At 40.6% G+C, this 19,400-nt stretch overlaps 3 protein-coding genes and 1 long non-coding RNA gene across 5 annotated transcripts in view; 2 read left to right on the top strand and 2 right to left on the bottom strand.

Annotated features, from left to right (window-relative positions):
- The first annotated feature begins 1,014 nt into the window (after positions 1 to 1,014).
- Positions 1,015 to 2,884, top strand: dlx2b (distal-less homeobox 2b). The gene is made up of 3 exons (XM_076302727.1): positions 1,015 to 1,474; positions 1,570 to 1,754; positions 2,107 to 2,884. Exons 1-3 carry the CDS (start codon positions 1,159 to 1,161, stop codon positions 2,428 to 2,430), a joined length of 825 nt encoding a protein of 274 aa, XP_076158842.1. The 5' UTR covers positions 1,015 to 1,158; the 3' UTR covers positions 2,431 to 2,884.
- A 2,222-nt stretch (positions 2,885 to 5,106) lies between these two features.
- LOC143142040 (uncharacterized) lies at positions 5,107 to 6,163 on the top strand. Its single transcript, XR_012990864.1, has 2 exons — positions 5,107 to 5,195; positions 6,025 to 6,163. It is a non-coding gene; the product is annotated as an uncharacterized LOC143142040 (long non-coding RNA).
- Positions 6,164 to 9,096: 2,933 nt separating this feature from the next.
- LOC143141833 (homeobox protein DLX-6-like) lies at positions 9,097 to 10,853 on the bottom strand. The gene is made up of 3 exons (XM_076302538.1): positions 10,673 to 10,853; positions 10,230 to 10,498; positions 9,097 to 10,045 (listed from the first exon to the last, which is right to left on the bottom strand). Exons 1-3 carry the CDS (start codon positions 10,851 to 10,853, stop codon positions 9,785 to 9,787), a joined length of 711 nt encoding a protein of 236 aa, XP_076158653.1. The 3' UTR covers positions 9,097 to 9,784.
- A 1,658-nt stretch (positions 10,854 to 12,511) lies between these two features.
- Positions 12,512 to 19,400, bottom strand: part of metap1d (methionyl aminopeptidase type 1D (mitochondrial)) — a 13,184-nt gene continuing 6,295 nt past the window's right edge. For both annotated transcript variants that reach the window (XM_076302725.1, XM_076302726.1), the window contains 4 exons: positions 16,036 to 16,133; positions 15,369 to 15,416; positions 15,098 to 15,176; positions 12,512 to 13,088 (listed from right to left, as the gene is read on the bottom strand). In XM_076302725.1, coding sequence (XP_076158840.1) covers positions 13,010 to 13,088; positions 15,098 to 15,176; positions 15,369 to 15,416; positions 16,036 to 16,133 — 304 coding nt within the window. In that variant the 3' untranslated portion in view covers positions 12,512 to 13,009. The remainder of the gene's footprint in view (positions 13,089 to 15,097; positions 15,177 to 15,368; positions 15,417 to 16,035; positions 16,134 to 19,400) is intronic.

The following is a 19,400-nucleotide window of genomic DNA, read 5'->3' as shown; positions in this document are numbered from 1 at the left end:
AACAGTATTATTAATAGACGATAGCACAGATGATAAAGCACATTTGTGTGTAGGCCTCCATAAAGTTATCTAAATTATGAGTTTGTTTTGACAGTTTCCTACGATTTTTATTTTAAAATGGGGCACGAAAATGGCCTCTCTAATTCACCACATTTTCTCGTGTGAATTTTCACACTCTGACACGAAAGGAATGATTTAAGGCCTACCTGTTGCTGGACTTACTGTTGGCCTTAAGTAAATTGGCACTGGCTGCACATGACGCAATTTTTAGAGCATGTTGGAGGCGTCTGGCGAGACATAACTTTTTGTGGGTGTTCTCCGAGTTTCATCCCCGCCATTTACGCATTATAATAGCTGTTTTGCTCACCTGTGCGTCTGAAGAGACTGGCGCCATTGGTAATTACTCGACGTCTAGTCTGGCAAAACGTGTTGCCTGCTTATGCCTAATGCTCGGTCCCAGGCACGAAGTACCACTGTCTTGTCAGTGGGTGGCGCCTACCTGCAACAATTGCTTAGAATATGTATGCCCATGCTTCAAAGAATGGTCTTCTTTACCGTACTTATAGCAGCACATTTGATTATACAATATAGTATTTGAGTAGACCTTATAACTGAGATGAGGTGAAATCATTGCGAAACTGATTAACGTTGCGCTGTGGTACATTTAAGAAGTATTCATATGTCAGTCTTGAAAGTTCAGTTGTTGGTGTGAAGTCTACTGAACACCTCTGTCGATAGAAGGGAAACACTTATTGGGTATGTTTCAGCTTTCGGCGCCTGATATGGAAGAGTAGAGACAAAGAGGCTTTCCTGGCTTTTAGTAATCCTTCAAGGCAAACCAAATGTACCTCGTATAGGCTACGTCGACTGTTTGCTCACCTATTGGTTGCGTCTCTCACATGACTCGCTGTATATGGACCGCCCTGACAGCATCTCAGGGAGCAGAGGCAACCCGAAGACGCACACCCTCCACTGGGAAAGAGGATGCGCCAGTAAACAAACCTACAACAAAACTACCTCTCTTAAAGCGTCAAAACTTCCATTAAATATCCAAGTTTTAGCTCAGATACTTTTACATTGTTTTATTATATGCCGGATCGTACCGCGTAAATATATCGCCTGTTACATTCTACTTTGGCAACATTTTCTCTTGGAACGATGACCGGAGTCTTTGACAGCCTCGCCACAGATATGCACTCCAACCAAATTACCTCCACCAACTTCCACACCATGAAATCTCAAGACTCGCCCACGTTACCGGTGTCCACAGTGACCGACAGCAGCTTCTATAGCAGCCCCCAGCCTGGTCTGTGCGCTGGCGCGGCATACGCACAACTTGGGTCTTATCCTTACCATCCCGGGGGAGCCAGTAATGTACATTACAGTCCCAAAGCGTACGACATGGGCTTTGGGTCCTCTTATGGCGCCTATGGATCCTATGCCTCTGGATCATCACCAGTTCCAACAGACACAGGTAAACTGTCACTATTTCTGACATCTCTCATCAATGTCCATAGGGTGTGTGGATACATCAGGTGCTTAAACGGTCCCATTGTTTCTTTTCTGCAGAGAAAGAGGAGAGCGAGCCAGAAATTCGGATGGTCAATGGAAAGCCAAAGAAGGTCCGAAAGCCTCGAACTATTTATTCTAGTTTCCAACTGGCTGCTCTTCAGCGGAGATTTCAGAAGACCCAGTATCTGGCGCTCCCAGAGCGGGCCGAACTCGCGGCGTCCCTTGGCCTGACTCAGACGCAGGTGAGAGCAGTCGAATTCAATGAATGAATGAATGATTGTGAATGCCTATGGGTAAAACTTTTCAAAACAGAATTTGTGCGCATGCTTATAAACATTAACTTCTGGATGTAGTTAACAAAGGCAACACTATTAATGCTTTAAGCCCTACAACTAAGAATATGTGTGGTAAACCACAGTATACTGCCTTTGGGCTACTAACTTTAATTGTCGTCGTCTAGAGCAGTAATAAAGTGTGCTATTTACTTCAGTAGATTTAATAGGCAGATGTCTTGGAAGGCAAATTCTCCAGTTACTAGAGCAACTATTGCATTTTGTATTTTTTTGTGTTGTTGATGTTTATCTATTGTTTTAGGTGAAAATTTGGTTTCAAAATCGACGCTCTAAATTCAAGAAGTTATGGAAAAACGGGGAAATTCCTCCGGATCAGCATGTCGCCCCGAGTGATTCGCCACCCTGCAGTTCTCCGGCCGAGACGAACTGGGAATTCCCACAGGGCCAAACGCTGAACGACGGGGATTCGACAATGAGCCAGAACACTGGCCCACCGAACACCACAGCCCCCTCGTTCCTTACAAACTACTCTTGGTATACATCCACGAACTCTGCGACGCACGCACAGCCAAGCCCTCTTATCCAACACCATAACAGCGCAATGAGCACGGGGCCCATTTTCTAACTTTGAACTCAAAAACAGAGGAACTATGGAAGGAACTCGATCGTAACTGGATTTCTACCTGCCTATGCGCCTGGTTTCGCAGGGGACCATCCTTTTGGGGGGAGTGGGGAGAACTAAGAAAATAAACTCTATTGCGTTTTCCTTTTTGGATTTATATTGTAGCCGTCGGACGTGTAGTATTCTCATGCAATGATTTGGGAATTAAATTATTTTTATTCAGCTATTTATTGCTCTCTTTTGCGCTTATTGGTGTGTCAATTCAACATACACGTAAACACGGGCAATGGCACTACATAGACCTTGCATTTATTGTTGAATATCCGGGGTTTCACTGTAAAAAAAAACACATGTTACTAACACTGAGGATCCAGCTGAGCTCACAGCGACCAAGTTTGCCTCAAATGAAAATGGTATTGCCTTTGAAGTAGACCATAACCTATATGTTCGTTGTTTGGTTGCCTCCCATGGGACATATGTAACCGTTCAGTGCTTAAATTCTGTGTGGGCTTTTTGAGGTGAATGACTGGAATGGGAGCACGTTTGTTTAAATACAACGCAAACAACCGTTTCAACAGCACCCTTTGATATGTGCCCAAACGCCTCATCTTACAGGCTGGTTTCCATGGTCATGAAGTAACAGGTTAACTTAATAAGGCCGAAAATTATGCAGTTTTCAGCATCTGAGTCATCTGAACACGATTCGTGTATCCAATTTTATTTGTATGCTACTGTGATAAATGTTTTATTTGAACAAACACTGCTCTGTTTCCTATTACTCATTCCTGTTTTTGCCGGAGCGCATGTCGTCCAATTTAACGCTTTTGTTTTGTGCAAATGATGACAGGAGTGTTACGACACTAACGCTGACACCACTGGTCACATTGGTGGGCTCCTGTTCTTTTAAAGCCGTATTTCGACTGGTGAAATGTTTTTGGTTACCAGCAAATCTGGAGAATGCGAACTGTCAGACTGACGTGACCACATCTCCGCAGAACTGGCGCCAGATGTGCCTTCCGCTGGATCCAGCTCAGCGAAGCGGAACCACGGATGATTGGACACGTAGTACTTCTCAAAAGTGATCACATATCAGTGACTTTAAAATCAGTTAATCAGAGACTGGGATAGGCTTGTTCGGAGAAACCTAGGGGCTTCATTGTACGGTGGTCCTGTCGAAGAACTGTTTCTGTAAGGCACTCTGACCGTAGACTGATGACAGTTGATTCTGGAAACATTACAGGCCAGAGGCCAATAAAACGACAAGAGCTTGTTGGCCAAGACTCTATGAGCGTTGTGGTGTGCAGCGCTGCCAACTGTTTTTTTATGATCCATTGCGGTTAGCCGGTAATGAATGGAGTTTCCCGGGTTCCATTCGTTTCTTAATAGGATCCGATTATTTAGAGTTGTTATATACACCAACAGTACTGTACTGGCCCTGAATAAGAGATGAGATAGAGAAGAGAAGCAGAGAGAGGAACAGAGAGAGAGAGAAAGAGAGAGAAAGGGGACGTGAGGGCGTTCCTAGTGTGGCCTGGGTTCTTCCCCCAGCAGACTCTCTGGAGTCAGCGCGCGCCTCTCCCAGACGTTTTATGTTGTAGGCCTCCAAAAAAAGGCAAGAGAAAAGAAGAGAGGGAGAAACCGAAAAGACAAAACCGCCTCAAGCAGACCGACATGGAAACATTTCCCCTCCCAACTCGCCTCCACTCCCGGCCTCCTGCCTCAAGCTATTCTGGTCTCTGAGCTTGGGTAGCCACTTCTTACGCTCACAGTTCAATGCCCTGAACGCATGTATACGAAGAGTTATCTGTGTATTTAGGCTAAGATTAACAGCAGTAACATACCATGTTATCATAGTTTTAATTTGATAATACGCAAGTAATTGAAACTGGCATTCAGTTGTTGTAGTTGCAAATGTCAGCACACTCCTAACTGAACCGAAATAAATACGGGAAGGTCGGTATGGCCGCAAGCAAGTGCTAATATCTAATTTCTCATATATGCATATGTTAAAAAAATCTTCACGACAATTACTGATCCAGGTAAATTTAACACATGATGACAGTGTATGTGTATATGACCCTTGCCGGATTGGTGTGTCCAGTCAGTCAGCATAGCATAATTGATTTTACACGAATTTAGAAGATATGAGGTTACAAGAATTAGGCTAATAACATTAACATGTTAGGCAATTACATAATTGTATGTCAAACAGTAGTAATAAAAATAGTCTTTAAGTATAGCATAATTTATTATGCCTGCAGATCAACAACAAGCAGTTGGGTAATTTCAAGACGAAATTATCAGAATTCATATTGATTTGCATTCGTTTTGGTCTAGGCTACAACACAACTGCTGTAGATTCCATGGCTTCCTTAAAGCAGCAGAATCAGATCTCATATGAAAATCGTTAGACATTAAAATAGAATAATTTATTTCGGCTATGTTCATGTACACTGTAAAAAATAATACTGTGGTTTTGTTGCTTTAACTTAATTTGTTTAGTTAATATAACTAAACTCTGTGAAAATTGTCGAGTCAAAAAGAAATACTAAGTTTTCACTGATTCAACTTTGTTCTAAGTTCAATGAACAAGCACTTTGTTGTCTTCACTTAAATGAACAAGTAGCCCTAACAAAACACGACACATGCTCGTTACTGCCACCTCTGGCCAGACCTGTTTACATCACTTTGCCCTGTTGGAAGAAAAGCACATGGAGGAATCGTCTCAACTTTCATCCGACGTAATCCGTCAATATTCAGTGTTTTTGGTGAGTAAACTTTAGTACACAACCACTCAATGAATTGAATGAGTAGAACTATTTCCATATAATTGGATGAAACACTTGCATTTCGTAGATGTTTTCGCTTAACCACATATCTCGCTAGTACCAGTAAAAGCTAGCTATCATAATGCTGTAATGTACCAAGCCACTTGAAGAAAACAAGTCTTTTCTCTATTCCTTATGGTTATTTCCCCTTGTGTATTTAAAATAGCTAAGGAGATGTTTTTGTTTGTTTGTTTAAGGCAAGCCAAGTTGGTTGGTGGTTATCTATTTGCATACATTCACTTAGATGGGTACGAACTAGCCTGCTAACTAACGGAAGCTTCTCTTGTCCATCAGCATGTTCTCCCTTCACAAGGACTAATGACAATTTAACCTTAATTCAGATTAGTAAGGGTGATATGTTTGTTTTCACAGTTTGAGCCAAAAGTTTACTTTAAAAACAGCACTGAGAGTGTGTGGCAAGAAATGAGTCAATATCAAAGATCCTTTAGTAGCCTACATCCTATTTCAACCATCTCCGATGCTATTTAGCACAGTGGACATAAATGTAGAATATTATTATGAACCCATTAAGCATATCTTTATTAAGCATGACTTCATTCTCACTATGTTTAGTATAGGTGATAAAAGTTACCTAAGCATTTTTACAGTGTTCATAGAAAGTCCTCATTCAAATCTGAATAATATTGTGTATCATAATGTAGGCCATGTAGTATCAATGTTTAACAGATATCTCAATAGGCCTAATGCTTTTACAAACACATTTTTGTGCATTAAAATCTCAGATGCTTGTAATTTATCTCTGTTACAGAAGAGTGTTAATGAAGTGGACCTGTAAACTGAGCCCATTTTCAACGCGGAATCAGAGGGTCATCAGAAGATATACTCTGAAGCACGGACAGCACAGCCACTTTTGCCCCTTGCTCTGCTTGTTTTATCACCTTCAGAAGGCAAGTTGACCTCAACGGACATTTCTACACACAATTGACTTTTTTTTATTTTATAGTGTCACCAGGTATTAACAGAATTGCCTGTAGAATGAACACAAAAATATTGATTTAATGTCTTTTATCTTTTCTTTTTTGTTGTCATATTCTGCATTCACTGCATCCTCACGGAATTCAACTGTCTGATGTCTGCTGATCTCTTGAGAACCTTCCTCAGTGAACTTGATGAATATCTGCCCATGTTTCTTGTCCTTTGCATTTCAGGATTCCAACCAGAATAAGCGAACAACCTGCTTGGCATGCCCCACTTTCTTCGTCAAGATACTTCCAGCATTCTAAAGACCTGTGAGGTAGGTTTAGCAAATAACTTTAAATGTGATTTGGAAGCACTGGTTGAAATACAAGGACATGCTCTACAGATGGAAACTCATCATTTTATAAAGCATGTAACATTGTATTTGAACTAAGCAGATTATTTTAACTGTTCTAAACTGTAATAGAATAAAAGCATGTCCCTGGTAATGAGTTAAATATTCACCTTTCTGGTGATTTGTTTTTCAGCCAACTGGTCCAGTTGAAGATGTCTTAAAAGAAACCAGTGTGGGGATCCTGATCGTGTATGAGGACTGCAGCAAATGCGTAGTTCTACAAAATCAATCACATATGTCTTGTTTTGGAGGAACAGTTTATCGTCATGGACATTTCCAATATTCCAAAGGCCTTTGAACTCTTTGGACTGATGGGTCTCAATATGGACTACCCGAAGCATCTAAAATTCACGTTTGAAGTACAAAAGCTGTTCTTGAACATTGGAAGGAGCTCCTCTTCACATGAACATTGCAGCTGCTTTCTCCAAAACAGGCTGCTTGGTAAAGAGTAGTACAACAACCTTCCGTAGAACTTGGACTTGGTCCTCAGTTTTGATTTGTTTTTATGTGTGTTTTCAGATTATTTTTTCTAATGTAGCATAATGGGTTTCCCCCCCAAATTTGATGTGCTGTACATCCACCTGTGTATTTTTAGTTAGTTTTGGGTTTTTTCTTCGATATTATGATGTGCATCCTCTCTTTGAAAAAAATAAGTATAAAAGTTTTTAAAAGTTAATAAAACTAACAAGGAAAATACATGTCTGAACAAATTTATTTCAACTAATGATCCTATTTTGAAACAACATGTAAATTAATCAAGTTAACTTACATGGCTTTTTTGACACAACAAGAGTCTGTGTAAAATTTTCAGTTGACTTAACTAAGAAATATAAGTTAAATCAAATTTAATTTTATGTCAAGTTAACTCAAAAACGTTATGTCAAGTTAACTCAAAAACGTAAGGCAGCGGGGTAACAAACCTTTTTAAGTTAAAAGGGCATATTATTTTTTACAGTGTAGGCTATAGCAGAATGTGGTAATTGATATGACTGATAAGGCGTGATGAAATATGCCTAGGCTATATGCCTGGGAGGTGTTAGGTTAAATCAACAACCATCCTTAAATTAAGATTATAATCTCAATTAGCGCAACAACAAAAAAAACACAGCCTTATGTATAATTTTACCTACAAATTTAGATCCTGACGCAGGGCCTTGTTTATAGGCTACCTCACATCAACGAGCTCAGTTATGCGCTAATCCAGGGAGATGCAAGAGCAAATCCCGCTCGTTTTCTCCTTTTTTTCCGCCCACATCTTAATTACTTCCGTTCGCCGCGTAATCAGCCGGAATAGTGTAGCTGCAATTTTGGGAGCGAGACATTTTTTTTCATAATTTTCCCGAGGATTACCAAACCTTCGAGTGCCATTAGTGTGACGAAGGATAAACATTCAGGCTAATAATCTTTGCTTTTTCACTCTTTCTCTCCTCCCAGATAGGCCTATAAAAAGAGACGTGTTTGACGCTCACTACGCAGTCATATTTTGAAACTGAGCAGAACTCACAGTGCCTAACCTTATGGAACAGCTGGATAGAGGAACGTCCCTCATCTGGAATAGTGACTTAACCTCTGAAATATAGGATTCTCAGCGCTTGAAGTCAAATTTATGTACTGAAGAGTAGGTAAGAAACCTAAAGCTTGATTTTTACGCATGGTCAGAAATTACTTGTATCCTACCCTAGGCCTAAGTGAATTAAGTGGGGTAATATTTCGTTTATCGCTGAAATGCCATCATGTCTATTTACTCAGGTCAATGGCACTGAGGGAGAGGATGGGAGAAAGTAGACTAAAAGAGGGACGGGTCCATCAATCAATTTTATAATAGGCTTATTCCGCAATTTAACGATATCGAGATGTTGTCTGTAGCCAGATAGAAATGTGGTCTTTGTCTTAACTTATAGGGAATTGATTTAGTTTTACATTACTGAAGGCTGCGCTAACATGAGGCAGCAAGCCCCCCCCCCCCAAACACTGCCATGCACCTGAAAGCAATTTGTCAGAAAAGCGACAGAAAGAGCCGCACACCTATTTCAGCTTTTTAAAACATCGAATTCTGCCTCTCTATCCATCTCCCTCTCTCTTTTGTTAGAGTGAAAGGATTCCCTGACCGGCAGAAAATTGCTCATAATTGTCGTAACGATGGAAAACGCGGGAGAATGAATAAAAGCAAAATGACTGTAATTACGTTTCTATTTAGCGGGTGCTCGCTCGCTTGCTCGCTCACCCGCTATCAGTGGGCCAACCCACGCGCGCTTCTGCAGCTGCACGCGTCTGTGTAGTCTTGTCACAGCGGGAAAGAGACAGGCGAGAAGAAAGTGAAAAGGCCATTTTCGAATTAAAGAGTGAATGTGACAAATAATATTAAAACTAAAAATGTTATAGCATTTAATATTTTAATAGTGAAATGATCGTTGCAGATGTCCATGACGTAGGCCCTAATAATGCACATAGGTGGTTTTATTAGACATTATGATCTTTAGAAGGCTAGGCTATAAAGTAGGCTAAGCTAGGCCTATATGCCCAACTGTACTTTTTTATTATTAATTTGTGTCATCATTATTTGGAAGAAATAAAACACTATTTGATAATAGCTAAATGTCAGGTTGATTTAATTCTGTACAACAAATCATATGCATTAGTCCAAAGCTGAGTGCTGAAAGTAAACGGATACAATGCATCATCGAAACCTGAAGAAAATTCGTGATTACAGAATTTAAAAACCTGGAAAATAAACAGGCCTAGTCAGAAAATGAAACAATGGCAGCTTGCAGAGATCAATGTTCATTAACTTGGTCAGTCTTCATCACAGCATACGCGTTCACTGAGGTAGGCCTCCTTCTCCAGAATATGGAGCAGTCAGGCTTTGTGACAGCACTGAGCCCCTTTCATGATAAATTACAGCAATAAATTATATCTTGTGCTCCATTTTATCCAAAGGTTTGAGCTTATTCACAAATAGCTTTGCCTTTGATGTGAGATTTTCCCCCTGGCAAAACATGCATTACCTTCCACTGAATGTATCTGGTCCAAAGGAAAGCAAAGGTTTTGCTAAATAATTAAGGCCTAAACTATTGCAAGAGAACACAACAGTTTCAAGTGTCACAACCTGTATCAAACCCTTTCCGTTTCTCAATTAGAATCCTAGAAAGTCTCAGACAGTTGGAGCAAATGTATGGCCACACTGTTCAGGCAAAGCTCATATCAACTGGGTATGCTGTGTGTCTTCCTGGTGGACTGTCTGGTACCAGTTATTGTACTCCGAGACGTAGGACACCATCGTTGGCTCGGTGGAATCTGCGTAGGATGTGAGGTAAGAGTTCCACACCGAAGTGGTGGGCAGCGTAGTGGCAGACAGTCCTTGTTCAGCTATTTGCGTTGTTGTGGATTCAATGGTTCCTCGTCCCTGCTTGATGATTTTCTTAAACTTGGACCTTTTGTTCTGAAACCATATTTTAACCTGTGAAAGAAAAGAGAAAAGGGACACATTATTACAGGCATGGGCACTGAAGGTGGTTTTGTTAGACCAAAAAGCAGTCAACAAACTAGACATTACAATAAACAACGGATTGTTCTGCTTGCAAACGACGACACATTTCCATTGGAGATTAAATTAATTAGTGGATTAGGTAATGTTAACGTGCCTGTGTCTGTGTGATTCCCAATGACGCAGCGAGTTCGGCTCTTTCTGGCAGCGCTAGGTACTGCGTCAGCGCGAAACGTCCGTTGAGCGCTTGTAGCTGCGCGCTGGAGTAGATGGTTCTGGGCCGGCGAATCTTCTTCCCTTTGCCGTTGAAGCGCACCAGTCCACCGCCCACTATCTCACTTCTTTCTGGCTTTGATCCTACAGGTGGTAACAAAATGCATGCGCACACTGTGATGAGGTCATTTTGTCCAAGCCTGAGCAAGCATTCTGAAATAATGATCTGTTATTACAGGCTGGATATGTGGCTTATCAACTTTCGTGTGAAGTCATTACAAAAACTAATGTTATGATCATTTCTATCCACGGATGTTGCTCTACTTGAGTGCAACCCGTAGCTGTGTGCTAAGATATTGCTATGAGAGAAAGTGGTATTTCCCTTACCTGGCTCGGTTAAACTGGGGGTTTGGACGGCGCCAGTATAAGGCAACGGGCTCAGCTGAGAGCAGGTATATCCCAGTGGATGGGGGACAGAAGATGCGGTTCCGTAAGACATCTCGTGCGCAATGGCCCCGATGGAGAAGTGTGCCACCGGCGACGGTTGCGGAGAGCCGCAGTAATCCATGAGCAGCGATATTGTCTGTGGGGAGCTTCTGTTCCTATGACATCCTTCTCATTCTAAGTTGGACCTCGTGTTGTCTTCTGTTGTGCATTTTCAAAGGGGCAAAGAATGATTTCGCGGAGCCACCTATTTTTTCTTCAAGCGTTCTCAGTAAAGAATAACAAAAAGCGAACTTTTTTGTCCAACCTTACAGTAAAATGTCTTGAAGCGATTGCTTTGCATCACGGCGAGCAGTGTATTCGACGTGATCTGATTGGCTTGCTGTACATAGGAGATGCTGCCATTGGTCGTGAAATTCAGTCTGTGGTCTGAAAATTGTCCGTATTTACCGCGAATCTATATATTCAGACCTGTTCAGATGATACGGAGTGGGCAGATGTTATAACTAAATAAAATGTGTTTAAGAGGTGACGTTACAATATTGCCGTGATTGCTATAATTAAAAAATGATGACTTCATTTACATTTGTTCACATCATGATAATGAGTATAATTTCTTTGTTAAATCAAAGATTCTAGATGATGCAGTGTCCTAGGCTTTACTAAACATCAGTCTATGTGGACAAGAGGTGTAACATACCAGGTAGGCCTACATTCGCAGACCCTTTAGTTGATCGTAATATGGTTAATTATGCAGAAATCAGTTTCAGTGGACCACCGCTGTTTCATTAGCATATCATGAGCGACGGATTTGCATGTCAAATGCCTAATTGACCGGATACTTAAACTGTTAATTGCTTACAATTGTAAAGTCGTCATTACAAATATTTCTTCAGATTCGAGCCTATACCTGTTGTAGTAGAAGGCAAGGCAACCAAGAACATGAAAGGTGTGCAACTAATTAAGATTTATAGAACAAGGCAATAATACAAATAGTCATACAATAGTAATCCCCGTAATACAAATAATTAAAAAATAAAACGTTGAAAAGCACTAAGGATATGTTTAAAATGTCTGAATTAAATAGCCAGGCCACGAGCCAAAATGTAAGTCCCATAATTTAACGACAGCATAATTCAGTTGATTGTAACATTTAAAACATCATCTATCATTTTGTTTCGTTTCGCAAAACGCATATCCCCTGACCATGCCAGCATGACATAAAATCGTTAACATTATCTCAGGGAGACGCTGGACTGTCCTCGCTTGATGATATTAGACGCGGCTCATACAGCAAGCACACACCACATAGAGAATCTCGATCACAACACATCCAGCTCGTTAGCCTGTATATCCCGCCAGTCAGATGCTCATAACGGCATTACCTCTGGAGTAACTTCATCAGACAGGCAGACACGGAGAAAAATGCATTCCGCTAATTGGATGTAACGAGATTTAGGATGGTCAAGGCAGGCTGAGGGAATGGTAAAATATAAACCTGGGTGAAATGACCGAGCAACTGAAGACAAATTAAATAAATACATTATGTTTAAACTTAAATAATTCACTCCAGACAAAATTATTCTCTCCTGATTTCACTTAGTGTGGTAGAAGCTGTGACATTAAAAATTAAGAGCCTCTAAACCAAATTTATCAGAAATATGAATTTCGCAAATCTCAATTTTAACATACAAACCCTCAGTATGATCTCATATTGACCTTTAGTTACAGTGAAATGGAGAGATAATGGCAATTGTGGGATATTACAAATTACAGTAGACGTTTTAAAGAAAGACAAAACTTTACTTAAATAACACTTACTCTCACATTGCAGGCTTACAAGGAAGAGTTCAGCTCAGTGCCCCTGTGTAGTGTTTTAGAAACAATGCCTAAGTCATCCTGACACATTTGTGATGCGATCTAGGGAAACCCTTCACATGGTCCACTCAAAAATCCTTGATTTTTGCTCCATTTAAACCCTCTCTGGTGAAATGGTGAAAGATTCTGATACCATCCTAGCAACATTCTGGACACTGTCCCCTAGCAAAATCCTGGATGCCATCCTCCCAAAATCTTGGATGTTGCTAGGATGGTATCAGAATCATAAATTGGTAAAATTGCACCATGTGAACCGTTTTCCCAGATCACATCACATTTATTTTACAAATACACACACACCCACGCACACACACGCACACACACACACACACAATCATTCTTGCAAATAGCAAAAACATAAACATACAAGCATACAGAAACACACACACACACACACACACACTAATATTCTTCGGGGAGCTTGGTGAGAATTTCAACACCATCAGAAGTGATGACGACAGTGTGCTCAAACTGGGCTGATCTGAGGACACACACGCACACGCATACGCACACCCACACACAAACGCGCACACACACACACACACACACACACACACAAACACACACACACACACACACACACACACAGAGAGAAGCACATGATCAGACTGAGTCTCAAGTCCTGTTGGATACCACCTCAAGCTGTGCATCCTCTCGAGCTGGCGGGAAAGGTCTCATCGTCTCTCCCTCTGCCCCCCCCCCCCCCCCCCCATAACCACTTAATACAATTACATCAGAACCGCTCACCTCTGCCCATTTTCCAATGACCCTTCATGCTAGCGTCTAAACTGATAAAACCCATCCCCTACCAGGAGGACACTACACCCCCCACCCCCCATTTCTTGCTTTTGCCTCACCCCTTTTTCTGTCTTTTAAACACACACACTCATATTCCACCAGCATCACACAGTGAGCTGGCTGCATAATTACGCAACATCTCAACTTCTGCCTCACCACTTCACAGTCTTCTCTAGCACCCTCAACACTGAGAGCCGTCATAATCAGTGGGGCTGCAGGTCGGGAACTAATAATGCCACCTCACCCAGCCCTCATGCATTCCCATTCAGAACTAATGCTACGCTAAAGCAGCAGGGGCCTCTTCTGATTAATAGTCATAGAATATGATTACAGACTACTACAGGTGTGTTACAGTGCCCTCCACATTTATTGATACCCCTGGTGAAGTTGAGTAAAGAGAGGAATTTAATAAATCATCTTTTGGGAATTGATCTCAATCTCAGAATAAAATTATTGAGGAAAAATCCAACACTGATGGGAAGCAAATGTATTCTGAGAAAGAACAATGCATCATAAAGAAATACATATTTTTTACCAAAAACACATGTGCCATTATTGGAAACCCTGCATTTAGTACATTGTAAAGCCATTAAAAAAATGTATTAGCCTTCTCCTTTGACACGCCATAAAGTTGGAGAATACAAATAAAGGTTTTTGAGACCATTTCTCTGTACAGAACCTCTCCAGATTGTCCAGATTGTCTCTTCTGCATTCTCCTCTTTAGTTCACTCCATTGGTTTTCTATGCAGTAATCTTGGCTTGATTTTGTGTTCACTAAGCCTTTTCTGTGTGGATATGGACATATATTTTGATTGGTGTCTTAGCAGAGACAGACAGATTTTGATCTAAAAATGACCAGGTATTTTATGGAGTTCATCTATCATGACCATTCCCAGGGGCGTTGGAATTAAAACACCCCCACACCCTCCCTGGCCTTGGGCATTGGAGCTCTTTTTTAATATAGTCATCTTTCTTTATACACCAAACCCATCATAAATGTTTGTCGCCAAGAAGCTTGAATTTCACTCCATCTGACCATAGATCATGAAGTCCTAATAGCATTTTTGCAACTCCAGCCTTTTACATTTGTAATTAAATGACAAGCAAGGCTTTTTTTCCTTGTATGTCTTTTGAATAGTCTATTAAATTGAAAGTCACTACTGAAGGTTTCTGTGAAGCCTTTGTGACCTCAAGATGCTACTTCTTTGGATTGTGTATTCTCTTGTCTTTTCTATGTTGAAGAATGACTAAGACATTTGACCTCTGTGTCACATTATTTTTTATATCTTAGTGAACCAGGAAGTCATGGAATACTACTCGAAAGTCCATAGACACTCAGGTTCACTTAAAGTTGAATATAAATTGAAAGATTAAGTTGCTTTATAATGTTTTCTAGGGCACATGGGATTTGGTTACAAATATTTATTTATTTATGATGCCTTTATTTCTCAGTATAAATTTGATTCCCTTCAAGGTAAGATTTGTTTTTGATAGTTTTCAATGCGACACTAAGACAAATTCCCAAAAAATGTTATTTTTATTCTACCTTTTGCTCAGCTTGACCAGGGGGGGCAATAAATGTGGAGTGCTGTATGTGATTTTATCAGGTGTATTATAATAATATGCTAGCCAAGTGGAGTACAGAGGGACTGTGGTACATAGACTGTGATACATAGATATATGGGGTGATACCTTTTATCATCCACAGAGACGGCAGTCCACTTGTCCTTCAGGATGCGGAATTCTGCGGATCCCTCCATTAGGATGGGTTCTAAAGGAAAGAGGAAGAAACTAAACATAAACGGACAAAACACACACACGTACACACACACACACACACACACAGACGCTCACCTGCAACGAGGACACCAAAAGACAACTATCGTTGTACACATTCATGTAGGTCAGCTGACAGAATATCCTTGTTCACACTCATGCACACCACAATCACACACTCACTGACCTATAGTGAAGGCCATGCCCTCCTCCATCTGCAAGTCATTGTCATTGGCTGGGGAGAGGAGTGGAGATCCACATGTAAGTAACAGCAGTTAGTAGTAGTGGATACACCTGCACGTTTCTTCGGCATGCAACACATTATAGCACTATTATCCGTGATAATCTAGGCCATTTTATTTGTAAGTAAAAGCTGTTTTTAATAAACTGAGAATGATAATGTATGGTTTAGATGCGAGGACAGTGTACAACCACTATGGAGTACACATAGTAAATTATCTGAAGAAATCAGTTCATTTACTGAATAAATAATAGGACATAAGAATCACAGTTATAAACAAATGTTTTTCAAACGATTCTTAAAAAAGCTTAAGAAATCACATAAACACTTTTTGACATAATAAAGTCTAAGATAGCAAATAAAATGATATTGTTATTGGTTATTCACAGATAAGCATTGCCATGAAGCCCAAATTAATCCATTGAAGAGGTTAATAGTGAGTGAAAGCCCTGTCAGAAATCTTTTTTGAAGAAAAAAACATAGATTAAATAAAATGCTACCCATGAAAAGGTGAACATTTTTAACATGTATGCATTCCTCCCTTTTCCCCAGACAGAAACATGTCTGAACTTATAACAATTGGATTAAAAGCAGTTGATAGCATATGCCTCACCATGATGCCATATCTCTGGGTGGCCGTGGAAATAAGACCCGATTCCATGCCCAATGAAGTAGGGACATACACTGAACCCATGGGTATAAGCTATGTCACTGCAGTAGTGGGGGAAAAGGAACAAAAACATTTAACATTTATTCAGACAATCACAGTGTGCTTAATTACATACTGAACCATCTGGTATTGTAGACTACTGTTCACTCTATAGTGCTTTTTAACAGCACATACTATATTTCAAATACTGAGCTCATTTAACCATTTTAGTAATGTACTCTTTTACTATCTAAAATTACACCTTTGATAAGTATGTGATTTGTTTGTGTTTACAGAGCTGATCATTTTAGATTTGGGTCTAGACAAACATTTGTAAATACAGAAAGAAAATACACTTCCAATATACCATATACCACAGAAACAGCCAAAATATATCATTTCACAGGGGCAGAGATGGTAAAATATCAACATTTCAGCTGTCCGGCAGGCTAAGGGTAATCACTATAGCAACGGAGGGCAGCTGCTCTATTCACTCCTCTCTAAATGAGCAATTACAAACACGCTGAGCCTCTCCCACTGAGACACATGTATTTTAGGCCTCATATTATGACAAAGAAAACCAGTTTATTTCTTACGTGGGAGAGTGTGTTTGAAAGGGAAGTGTGTGTGTGAGAGTATGTGTGTGTGTTTGAGAAAGAGGGAGAGAGAGGGAGAGAGAGAGAGAGAGAGACCGTGTTTTCATGTCTGATTCACCAGTTTGTCCCAAATGTGAGTTAGCATGACACTAACAACACAGTCTGTCATTATCTTTATAACTATAAATATTCATCTCTCTGAGAGGTGGCTGTGGACAGAGGGGAAGTCACTATGGTCAGCACTCAGCCCCGCACTCAAGTTTCAAGTTCATCCAACACACATCTCACCCACTCACTGTAGTACTTTGTATCCCACCACTCAACACACACACACACACAGAGAAAGAGAGAGAGAGAGAGAGAGAGAGAGAGAGAGAGAGAGAGAGAGAGAGAGAGAGAGAGAGAGAGAGAGAGAGAGAGAGAGAGAGAGAGAGAGAGCGCTCAGCACCACTCCTGTGGTGACCCACACTCTCCCTCATTCTGTCCAACAGCACTCCTCAAGCTACTGGAGATCTTCCACCCTCTCCTCTCAGTTCACCACTTTCTCTCCCTCCTCTTCCTCCACATCCCCCTCTCCCCTCCTCCCACATCCCTCCAGCTTCCCCTCCTTCCTCCTCTTCTACATCCTTCTCTTTTTCTCTCTCTTTCTCCATCCCTCTCTTTTCTTCCTCCTCCTCTTCTCCACCCCCTCTCCTTCTCTTGGTTTAATTGCAGAGCCCTCTGAGGCCAAACTCTGTGGACTAGAGAAGAGGGTGTGACTTAAAGAGACAGGTTCCCTCTGTGTGTAATGTGCAGTCTGAAGTACAGTACGCCTACATGTCAGAAGGGCACCGAGAGAACGCAGACCTCCACCAACACCACATGGTTCTGGGTATCTTGGCCTATGAGAGTCAACTGAAAGTTCATGCACTCGCGTAGGAACCTCTCTGTGATCCCTTCTACCATAATTGTGTAATGTCACAGAAAGATGATGGAGAGATATGATTAGAGATGTAAAAGAACCTTTCGCCAAAGTTGCTTATTAATGCTTTTTTTTTTTACAGAAACACAGCTCATCAGGGGTGTTTTTGGGGGGTGTATTTTAGCTTCACTGACATTTGACTGTACAAGTGAAATAAATATATATATGATGTATGTCATCTTGTGTCCTTGTCACAATTTTACACTTTACAACATTTAAACATCTGTAAGCAACCTGTACTGGTGTACAGATTAGTATTTCAGACTTATTCCATAACTAAATATTTCTCAAGGACTTTCAAAGACAAAAAGAGACAAATAGCAGAAGCACAACAGGGCCACATTGGATCTCTTTCATAAAACCGAAAGACTCTCAAGGATGAGGACAAACAATAAGAAAAGGACACAATGGTACGATCCTCCACATTCTTTGAGCTTCATCTTCTGAAGACGTTGGATTGACCAAAGGTTTGTAGTCAGTAAGTAATTACCAGTATATTGCAAAAAAGGATTTAAAACAACTATACACACACTGACACTTCATATTCTCCATTATACACTATGGTCTCCACTTGTGGAAATAAGCTGAGAGAAACCTCTAGCAGGAAATTAAACAAGGGTGTGGTATATCAAGCTGGTGAAAAAAATTGACTTAAACTTGGGAACAATCTAGATTTAGTTAAGTATACTATATATGGTATGGTAAACCTTTAAAGTACAGCTATTAAATGGAAAATAAACTATTAAGCAGTGTTTTAATAAACACATTATGGGAAGTGTGAACTTATAATGTATGTATATCCTTCTGAAATAAAGTAGCTGAAAAAACAAAAGAGTTTGGAGGTGAATTTTTACTATAATGGTAAAAAGGTTAAATAGCTTGGAGTTTAGGAGCTGTTAAAATGCAGTGGACAAACAAAGGACCACAGTGACGCAACAAATGATTTTTACAGGCCATCGCACACAGCAGCAATATAAAACAAGATGGACCACATAGTGGCACATAACATGACCACTTCATGGTGTTGCCACCTGCTATGGGGGAAAAAGTACACAGAATGTTCGCACAACAATATATGTATTCTAAAGTGACACACATCCACATATTCACTATAAGGTCACAAAACTACCACATGTAACACCAGGTACCAGGTTTCACACCTAATATAATGTAAAGTCCGCCGGTCAGAACAGGAAAATAGATCCTTTCAGGAGGAAGAAAGACCACTCCCTTACACGCCAGGGTACTGTTCGTCCTGTTGGGATTTATCTTATTATTCTGACCATTATCCTTTACACAATACTCATTTAAGGAGGAAATGGTTCTGGGTTCTTATGGGATAGAACACGTAGGATTATTATCTGAAGGTAATAATATGTATGAGCACAACACTAAATGTAGATTATAGACATTTATAACGGGTCATGGGCCTAGCGACGATGACAAAAAAATCAGAAAATCCTCTCCTTCACTCAGGGGGCTTTGTGCATTTGAACTATTAAGTCTTCTTTGGGGCAATCAAGATGCAAGTATTTGTGTAACTAAAAAAAGCCAATTGTGATGCAAATGAGGGTTCTAGGGAGCACAGTGTCTTTGTGGCGACCTTGTGGCTTGGTGGAGATGAATTGGACGCGCTCCGCGATGAGACGAGTGCCTGCATGTTGACAGGCAAAGACAGGGAGATATGCAGAGCACTGCACTCTCTCCCTATAGGGAGCACGCTCTTCCATGCAGAGAGGCAGCTACCCTATAATTTTCACCTCCTAAAGACA

Source organism: Alosa pseudoharengus, unplaced genomic scaffold (assembly GCF_046254945.1).
Source record: "Alosa pseudoharengus isolate Yale_2024_CS ecotype anadromous, Long Island Sound unplaced genomic scaffold, YU_APseudo_1.1 YU_APseudo_1.1_scf_24, whole genome shotgun sequence".
Taxonomy (NCBI): Eukaryota; Metazoa; Chordata; class Actinopteri; order Clupeiformes; family Clupeidae; genus Alosa; species Alosa pseudoharengus.
This window is presented reverse-complemented; position numbering and strand designations above follow the sequence as displayed.

Coding starts and splice junctions, on each gene's coding strand:
- LOC143141833 (XM_076302538.1), bottom strand. CDS start 10,853: ATGGATTACTGCGGCTCTCCGCAACCGTCGCCGGTGGCACACTTCTCC. Junction 10,499..10,672: donor CCCCAGTTTAACCGAGCCAG/GTAAGGGAAATA, acceptor TCATTATTTCAG/AATGCTTGCTCAGGCTTGGA. Junction 10,046..10,229: donor TGGGAATCACACAGACACAG/GCACGTTAACAT, acceptor TTTCTTTCACAG/GTTAAAATATGGTTTCAGAA.
- dlx2b (XM_076302727.1), top strand. CDS start 1,159: ATGACCGGAGTCTTTGACAGCCTCGCCACAGATATGCACTCCAACCAA. Junction 1,475..1,569: donor ACCAGTTCCAACAGACACAG/GTAAACTGTCAC, acceptor TCTTTTCTGCAG/AGAAAGAGGAGAGCGAGCCA. Junction 1,755..2,106: donor TTGGCCTGACTCAGACGCAG/GTGAGAGCAGTC, acceptor CTATTGTTTTAG/GTGAAAATTTGGTTTCAAAA.